Here is an 8,730-nt window from a genome sequence, read left to right on the forward strand (position 1 = left end):
TATGTTTTCAACCTCCAAAATATAAGATAACAATATGAATATCACATGCATTGCAAGTAACAACTCTAACTAAGCTTTAAACAAAATAGAGAACAATCACAATAATCTACAAATCCCTGTAATCTTGAGTCGTTTCTCCCAACAGCATTATATCATCATCTAAATGCAATCTGTAGAAGCAAACACACACCGAACCATGTATGTGCTGGTTTTGTTGAGGCGTTATTAAGAATAAGATAAAGAAGTAAAGTTCAGTACAAAAAGTTGTTCTCTTCCTTAAGAACTCAACCAGCATAACTTTGGCCTTCTTTATTTTCTTTTCACTCGAAAGCATCAACGAAAAGGCGTGGAAATGTCTCTGTAACTGATAAGACCTCCTTAACCTCCTTAATGTGATCTTTGTGTGTCTTATCAGCTAGATGATATAAATCACATCCTTCAGCCTTGAAAGCTAAAGATACCCATGACAAACCATCAAATTGAAGCCTTCACCCACCACATATAACTTCAGGAAACTTAAATCCACTCCTTTTAATTGCTAAACTTAAACAAACATATTCATCGCAGTTTTGATGTTGCTGAACATATTCTTACAATTCTTTTCCCCTTAGATGGGACATATAACAAAAACTATGCCATAACGAATATGCATCTTTTTATAGTGGCATCTCCTGTTACATGGGAAAGTAGGACATAACCAAAATAGCTTGCACAATACACAATCAGGATGACACTGCGCTTATGTGAAGAGAAACCAAAGATGCGTAGAAGCCGTCTTTGATATTAATCAGTGAGTCGTGCTTTCCTTTCTCGATGATTACTCCATCTTTGACCACCGCAATCACGTCTGCATTTTTTATTGTTGATAATCTGTGTGCCACTATAACTGTAGTTCTATTGGCCATGACTTTGTCTAATGCATCTTGAACCACTCTTTCAGCTTCAGCATCCAATGCACTAGTAGCCTCGTCTAGAAGGAGTATCTTCGGATCCTTCACTATGGCACGTGCGATGGCCACCCGCTGCTTCTGCCCACCAGATAACTGCACTCCACGCTCACCTACTAATGTGTCATAACCCTGCATAGTCATTGTGATATCGGTAACTAAGATTCTCAGGAAACTTGCTTAGTTTATGCTCGCTTAATCTGCATATGTCTATCTTATATTGAGGACGAGATAAACTTGCCTGTTGCAAACTACTGATAAACTTATGGGCATTTGCCAACTCTGATGCAGCCAATATCTCCGCTTCCGTTGCCTCTCCATCCTTTCCATAGGCTATATTGGCACGGATCGTGTCATTGAACAGAACTGGTTCTTGGCTCACAAGGCCCATCTGCTGCCTAAACCACTTTAACTGTAGCTTCTGAATTTCGATCCCATCAAGGGTAATGTGACCAGAATGGGGGTCATAAAACCGTTGCAACAGAGCTATTACAGTCGATTTCCCACTCCCGCTCTCTCCTACTAAAGCAACAGTCTGAAAGAGCAAAAATCACAGTCCATATGTGCATATTCAGCATTTGTTTAGCACATCGTAATTGGCTGGAACTCAGAGAGGAATAGAAAAAGATCTTTGAAAGAAAAATTGGAAGGGTTATAAAAGCTTTACTTTCCCAGAATGCATGGTCAAGCTAAGATCTTTGAAAATTTGAACATCCGGTCGAGAAGGATACTTGAAGCTGATGTGACAAAGCTCTATTTCTCCCTTAACATTTTCTAGTGTTTCTCCAGACTCATTACTCGGGTCTAATTTTGATTCTCTGTCAATTATTTCAAAAATTGAGGCAGTTGCGCTTCTGGCTTTGGTGGAGTCCTGAGTGAGGGAGCTTGAGTGAGTAATTGCATTGGCCGCATTCGTCAGGGCAAGAAACACCTGCAAAGCACAAAATAGGTAAACCATAAATTGATGTATAGAGATTAAATATGTCCTCTCCAGCGCAGTGAACTCGTTAGTGTTCCAGGGAAACTTGACAAGACCAGAAAAGACAAAACTAACGAGGAAAACTTCTGAAAATGTTGTCTTGCCATCCTGGACAAGTCGAGCTCCAGCGTAGAAGCAGGTTCCGTAGACCACAAAAAGTGAGAAACACGATAGGCCAAACCCAACTCCGCTAATCAACCCTTGCCTAATTCCTTCCTTCACTGGCCCTTCGCATTTCTTAGCATACAGTTCCATGATCTTTTCTTCAGAACAAAAGAAGCAACTGTCCTGATGCTTCCAACTGCATCGGCAGCTACTTGACTGGCTTCCTTGTACATCATCTGTGAACAGAGGGACTTTGATTAACATCGTTAATATCTTAAAATCAATTCAATTCACCTAACAATTAGGACAGTTTTCAGTTGTTGGCTTCGTGAACACTCACGTGGACAATGACTAGACATGCATTAATCTTGTAGGACCATAAATGGCGAATATGGAATGCGTACCTTGGCATCTGCGCTGAACCCTTTCATGAATTTTAGCTGGACATATCCATTAACAAATATCAGAGGGAGCAACACAACGACAATAAGCGCCAATTGCCAGCTAGCCGCAAAAGCAATGACTAAACCAGCAACTGCAGACGCGCTGTTTTGAACGAGCTGGGATAATGAATCCCCAACTAGGGCCCGCACTTTCGCTGCATCTGCTGATAGTCTTGCACCAATGACGCCACTGGAGTGCTCCGGCTCATCGAACCAACCCACCTCCATGTGCACCACCTTCTCAAAGCACACTGATCTTATCCGCTGGATTAATCTGCAACCTGCTATCGAGAAGAAGTACGTCCTCACTGGATATGCTACTAATGATACCAGGCCAAGAGTCATGAACATCAACGCCCAAAACTTTGAATCTTTCCTTAGTTTATGAGGCGCTTCATAAAATGTCTTGATCACATTAGACAATAGTATGCCAAAAATGGGTAATATCACTCCAGCAATGATTGCAAATATAGATCCTATTAGTAGCATGGGAACTTCTGGCTTATTAAGATATGCGAGCCGACCGATAGAAATTTCTGCAGCTTTTTTTGTTTTCTCTAAGGAAGAGAACTCTGGAATTGCGGGTGCATCATCAGGGACATCTAATCCCGTGGGCAGACTGAAGTGGCTGCTGCTATTTCCCACACCTGATGATTCCCGACTTACGGACCTCAAGGACATTCTTTGACTCGATTGACTACTGTCAAGGATATTTTCTTGTTTGTTTTGGTAATCTGTTGCTTGGTGTTGCTCTTTGCTTACTTGCTGGAGGCGTATTAGCTGACCATATGCTCCATCGGGATCTGCTAGCAGTTCCAAGTGTGTACCTGATTAAATTTGTGAAAATATTAGCTGTGTTGAGGAAAATTCCCTTAATAGTTTTGATGATTAACAAAACTTTTTTTTGATTCTGATGTTCTAGGTGGAAACTAGACGTTACTCATTAGATTCGGAGAATCAGACTCTAAGTTCTGAAGTAATTAATATATTTGATATTCAATTATCAAGATAGTGTCCAGGAATTAATTCCTCGTGGAACAGCCAGAAAATTAGTGGATCTCTTTCGATAATTAAGTGACTAATCCAAGAAGGAAGGAATATCAAATCCAATCTTTAAGATGGATTTTAGCAAATCTTGGATGAATCAATTTACAAAGGGCGAAATATTATTTCCAAATGAAGCACTCTATTTAAGGAAACTCTCTCTATTGTATAAGCGGTAGAATCAAAGAGAGACTTCAATCTTGACAACCTTGAAGCAATTAGATCTTCTGACAACGTTCAAGACCAATGGGAAGATTGGCCGAGCAAACCTCTAAGGAAATGTCCAACGATTGGCTTGGATATAGAGGTTTATATAAGAAGGTCGAGAAATTGAAAGGAATAGATGCAGAGAGCTGAAATTCTGAAGTCTATAATTCCTAAGTTTCGAGTGTTCTTCATTTATTCAATTTGTCTCTAAAAGCTATACTCTCTAATCTTTTAGAGATTGAGGGTATGTGAGGAATTATTTACACGAGTTTGAGTATTTTTTACTCAAATCTTGTAACCTCCGACAAATTGATCTAGCGAAATCTAGTTAATCGGCTGTAGTGCAAAAGAATGGACGTAGGCTTGCAAAAGCCGAAAAAGCCGAACCACTATAATCATTTGTGTGCAATTATCTATCCCTTACTCTCTTTATTTTATTTATCTTAAGGTTTATTTGCACACTGGTAAGATTTGACAGTTATTAGATTGTGATTAGTAATTGTTCTGCTGCAATAACATTTTAGAATTCCTTTTATTACCTATTCAATCCCTCTAGGTGATTCTTCTAGCCCTAATAAGCTACTCCACGGTAATTTGAGCTTATATTCATATCAGATCAACTAGGTAGGGTTGGCTTTCATATGCAAAATGTTATGGCAAAAAATTCTTGATTTAGTACCTCTCTCCACTATCTTTCCTTGATGAATGACAGCAATCATATCTGTGTTCCTGACCGTGCTCAAACGGTGTGCTACAATGACGGTGGTTCGATTAGCCATTATCCTGTCCAAAGCCTCTTGTACTATCTTCTCTGATTCAGCATCGAGCGCGCTTGTGGCCTCATCTAAAAGCAAGATCCTAGGATCTTTTAGAATTGCTCTTGCAATGGCAACTCTTTGCTTCTGACCTCCAGAGAGCTGAGTACCATGTTCACCGACCATTGTGTCCAGTCCCTTGATGCAAAGATGAAAAAAAGTTTAGACTCACAAATTGATTAATCTCACTTAGCTTCGAGGTAAAATGATCAATCTAATCACTTCTAAACCTTGGGCAATTTATCAATGAATTTAGCAGCATTGGCTAGTTCAGTAGCAGCTCTTATTTCTTCGATGGTTGCATTCTCTTTGCCATACAAAATATTATCTTTGATACTCGATGCAAATAACACGGGTTCCTGGCTCACAAGGCCGATCTTACTCCGTATCCATTTGAGCTGAAAGTCCTTCAGATTTATGCCGTCGATGAGCACTTCACCTGCTTGTGGATCGTAGAACCTCTCTATCAGGCTGATCACGGTGGACTTTCCGCTTCCACTTTGTCCAACCAAGGCGGCAGTCATCCCGCTCGGTATGTAAAGAGAGAATCTATTGAATATCAGCTCATCAGGTCTGGCTGGGTAGCTGAAGTAAACATCCTTAAGAGTTATATCTCCACGAATTCCATTTAACGTCTTGCCACGGGTGTCACAAGAATCAATCTCAGGCTTCCTGTTGATGGTCTCAATCATCTTAAATGCTGCGGCTTGACCAGTGGCAAATGCACTCAAGCATGGAGAAGCCTGTCCTAAGGACCTGAGAAGTAAGCCAAATTAATTCATTTATTATGAGTCTGCTGCAGCATAAACACTATAAAGCTCTATTCAATTGAGTATCCCTGTTGGATGTAAATATCCTTTCGCTTGCATAGTTTGCAAAATAATCAATAATTAGAATTTCCTTCCAAAGAAATAACATGTATTCTCATGGAAAGTTGAATGAAGTCGAAAGTGCAACTAACATTGAACCAGCTAAGACAGCCATGATGACATTAAGTACTTCGCCCCCAGTATATCCTTTTTCCAGAATCATCTTTCCTCCAAACCATACTGCCAATGCGTAACTGAAGAAGAGAATCAAAAAAGCTGTACCAACACCTAATCCAGCGGCCATGCCTTCGTGAATTCCCGACTTGTATGCATCCTCAAGGAACTCGTTGTAATTTGCTATCGCCAGCTTTTCCCCAGTAAATGGTGCTACCTAATTGCACCAAGTGACAGCCATCATTCCAAAGTCAAAATTGTAAATCAAAAGGTTTTTTGTATTTTATTGACGTACAGTTCTAATTGACCCAATTGTTTGTTCAACAACATTTGACGCTTTCGCATAAATGCTTTGTCCCCGTGATGCCATCTTGGCTATGATCAAGGACATGAAGCCACCAGAGACCACGATGGGAGGAATGGATGATAACATGACCAAAGTAAGTAGCCACCCTTTAATAAATGCGATAACAAATCCTCCGAAGAACGTTGACATGAGCTGTATAAATTTTCCAACCTGCAAAAATCAAAGAGATGTAATAAAATAAAACACCATCACTTCCTGGGTAGTAGGAAAATTTTATGAGCTTCCTTCTCCATTAATGTCTGGCTTTCAAGTTGAAACGTTACCTTCTCACCCATGGCATCTTGTATAAGAACGGTATCACCAGACATTCTTCCCACAACCTCTCCTTTGTTTGTTTCCTTATCAAAAAAGGCAATGTCCTGTCTCAGTATTGCTCGCAAATACAATCCCCTTATCCGAGCAGCCTGTCTCTCTCCTGTGACCATCCAGAAAGTAACCTCTAACAAAACAGGCAATTGCATGGATCATTTCCGTTTTTCAGCGAAACTCCCGAATCTTTGGTTTGGGTGAGGGAAATACTTACGAAGAAATGCCATCACACCAGTAAATGCTGCCAGGTAGATAAACTTCAGAGATATCTGAATTTATAGATTATTACTGTAACATATCAGTAAGGAGGAAAGACCTGTTCCTTATGAGTGACAATACCTGGAATAGATATGCGCCGCTTATTTTTCATGCTTTTATTAATAATTGAGTCATGTGAAGTACTCTGATGACTAGAACTTTAGCGTCTAGCCTCATAAAATGTGCATTATGCTTCAAAGTTGTTACCTTGGAAACACGATGCACCACATCTTTGTTGTGCTGGTTAGCTCCGAATGAATCAATCAATTGCCCGAAAAGTACCGTCATTAGGGGCATAGCTAAGCCATTGCCAACAGCACCCATTGTACCAACAAGCATCAAGACCATGTCGGTGAAATCTGCAAACAAGAACAGCTTGTGGAATGGGACTGTATTAGTTTTCTCATCTTCTTTGCTCTTTTTAGCTTTGTCCTTCGCCTCTGCATGACTTGTCGTATTGGTAGCCACATGCATTTCTATATCCACGTCCAAGCTGCTCTCCGCAGACATCATACCGAATAGAAGATCACCTTGTATTGCTTGTCAGCTAGTTCAATGAGAATGTCCAGAATTGCATCTGCAAGACAAAGTCAACGACAGGAATCTGTCCTTTACAAGACAAGCCAATAAAGGAGAACGTTCAAATGCATGAAAAGATATACAAAAGTCATGTATTTGAATCAAACTACCAGACGAGATCCGGCTACCAAGACACCAAACTCATATACCAGATGGCCCGAATTTCACGAACTCCCCTAGACTATAGTTCAAATGCATGTCAACTTGAATGGTATAGTCCGTCAACAATCAAAAACGAGGATCTTTTAGTAACGCAGCCATGTCCAAGTAAAGAAGGATTAAAGAATGCTGGAGACGCCAAACTTGCTAAGTAGACGAACCTTCGATCTACTTCTGCTTACGCAAAAATGTCAACCATGAACCAGGCCAAAAGGAACGAATTAAACAAAGGTTGACGAAAATGAGGAAGATAATAATGGTAACTTCTTTTATCCAGAAGCTAATAGAGGAACACTTACTCACGTCACCAACTAATTCAGAGTGGTTTCTTTATCTTCCTCCTTAAACCAAAACTCTTCCTTTACCCATATAAAAGCCCGTAACCAAACTCGAAATAAAAGAAATGCTACTTCAAGAGACATATCGAGACTCGTTAACTCTCTAGTCTTATACATGTCATGTGATCCCAACAATAACCCCAATGGCCAATCACAGAGGATCTCATCTGATCGACCATCAGCAACACCAACATAGTTTAACACCATAATCAACATCACCAGACAGAAATAAACCAAACCCAAGATGCCATTTTCTTTCCACAACAAAACCAAAAGAACAAAAAAAAATTCCTGTGAGATAGATGTACTCACCAGAGAGCTCAAAAGAGTAGCTTTTAATACAAGTAGTAGCTTAGAAATCATCCCCTACTTCATCGAATGCTTTGAGAATTGTAAATTTAACGACGACTCCATTATAAGCCCGCTGAAAGTGCTTGAGGGTACCGTCCATCATAAATTTGTCTTGTATGCTTTCGTTTATATAAATAACGTGTCCCTACATCCCTTTTTGTTAGTTTCATCTACCACTTCGGGGACGTGACATTCCACCACTTTTATAAATGAGTATCTTTTCCTTAAAAAACAAATAATATTTCTAGTTAATAATTAACGTGTTGAATTGTCCAAAAGATCAATCATAATCTAACATGTCACTTATTAAATTAATCTTGTAAACCGTTTTCATAAGTCTAGCATTATTAACTCTCTAAACTTATACATGTTATATAATCCCAGATTGACCAGACCAATCGCAGAAGGTCTGATCTGATCAACCACCATCGAGATCCCCATAGTTCAACACCATAATCAACATCAGCAGACTGATATGAACAAAAGCCAAGATGCCATTTCCTTTCCACAACAAAGAGACAAAACAGAAATAAGTAGAAAGAGAAAAAAAAAATTGTACTGAAACAGATTCACGCAGCAGTGGCAAGCAGCTCAAAAGGATAGCTTTTAAAAACAGCAGTAACTCCCATTAAGAACTGCAAATTCAACGACTCCCACAAATACCTGAAGGTGGAGCATTATTATACCTCATAATCGAAATTGATATGTCGTTTTCTGGTCACAATCATTGAACTCTCTCTTGCCAACCATGATTTTTCATTATATTTTTACAAAAGATATAAGATGAATCGTATGAACAACCACAGCTTAATGATTAATACATATTTCTTCTAATCAAATTGAGTA

At 39.5% G+C, this 8,730-nt stretch overlaps 1 protein-coding gene across 1 annotated transcript; it reads right to left on the minus strand.

Annotated features, from left to right (window-relative positions):
• Positions 1 to 506: 506 nt before the first annotated feature.
• LOC104424625 (ABC transporter B family member 21) lies at positions 507 to 8,001 on the minus strand. Its single transcript, XM_039306250.1, is given in 14 exon segments — positions 507 to 1,079; positions 1,189 to 1,482; positions 1,615 to 1,878; positions 2,002 to 2,204; positions 2,207 to 2,267; positions 2,436 to 3,301; positions 4,405 to 4,678; positions 4,771 to 5,296; positions 5,502 to 5,740; positions 5,819 to 6,040; positions 6,154 to 6,305; positions 6,414 to 6,468; positions 6,665 to 7,034; positions 7,846 to 8,001. Coding segments are annotated over 13 exon segments (3,819 nt in total). The 5' UTR covers positions 6,971 to 7,034; positions 7,846 to 8,001; the 3' UTR covers positions 507 to 722.
• Positions 8,002 to 8,730: the final 729 nt, after the last annotated feature.

Source organism: Eucalyptus grandis, chromosome 2 (genome assembly GCF_016545825.1).
Source record: "Eucalyptus grandis isolate ANBG69807.140 chromosome 2, ASM1654582v1, whole genome shotgun sequence".
In the NCBI taxonomy this organism is placed as follows: domain Eukaryota; kingdom Viridiplantae; phylum Streptophyta; class Magnoliopsida; order Myrtales; family Myrtaceae; genus Eucalyptus; species Eucalyptus grandis.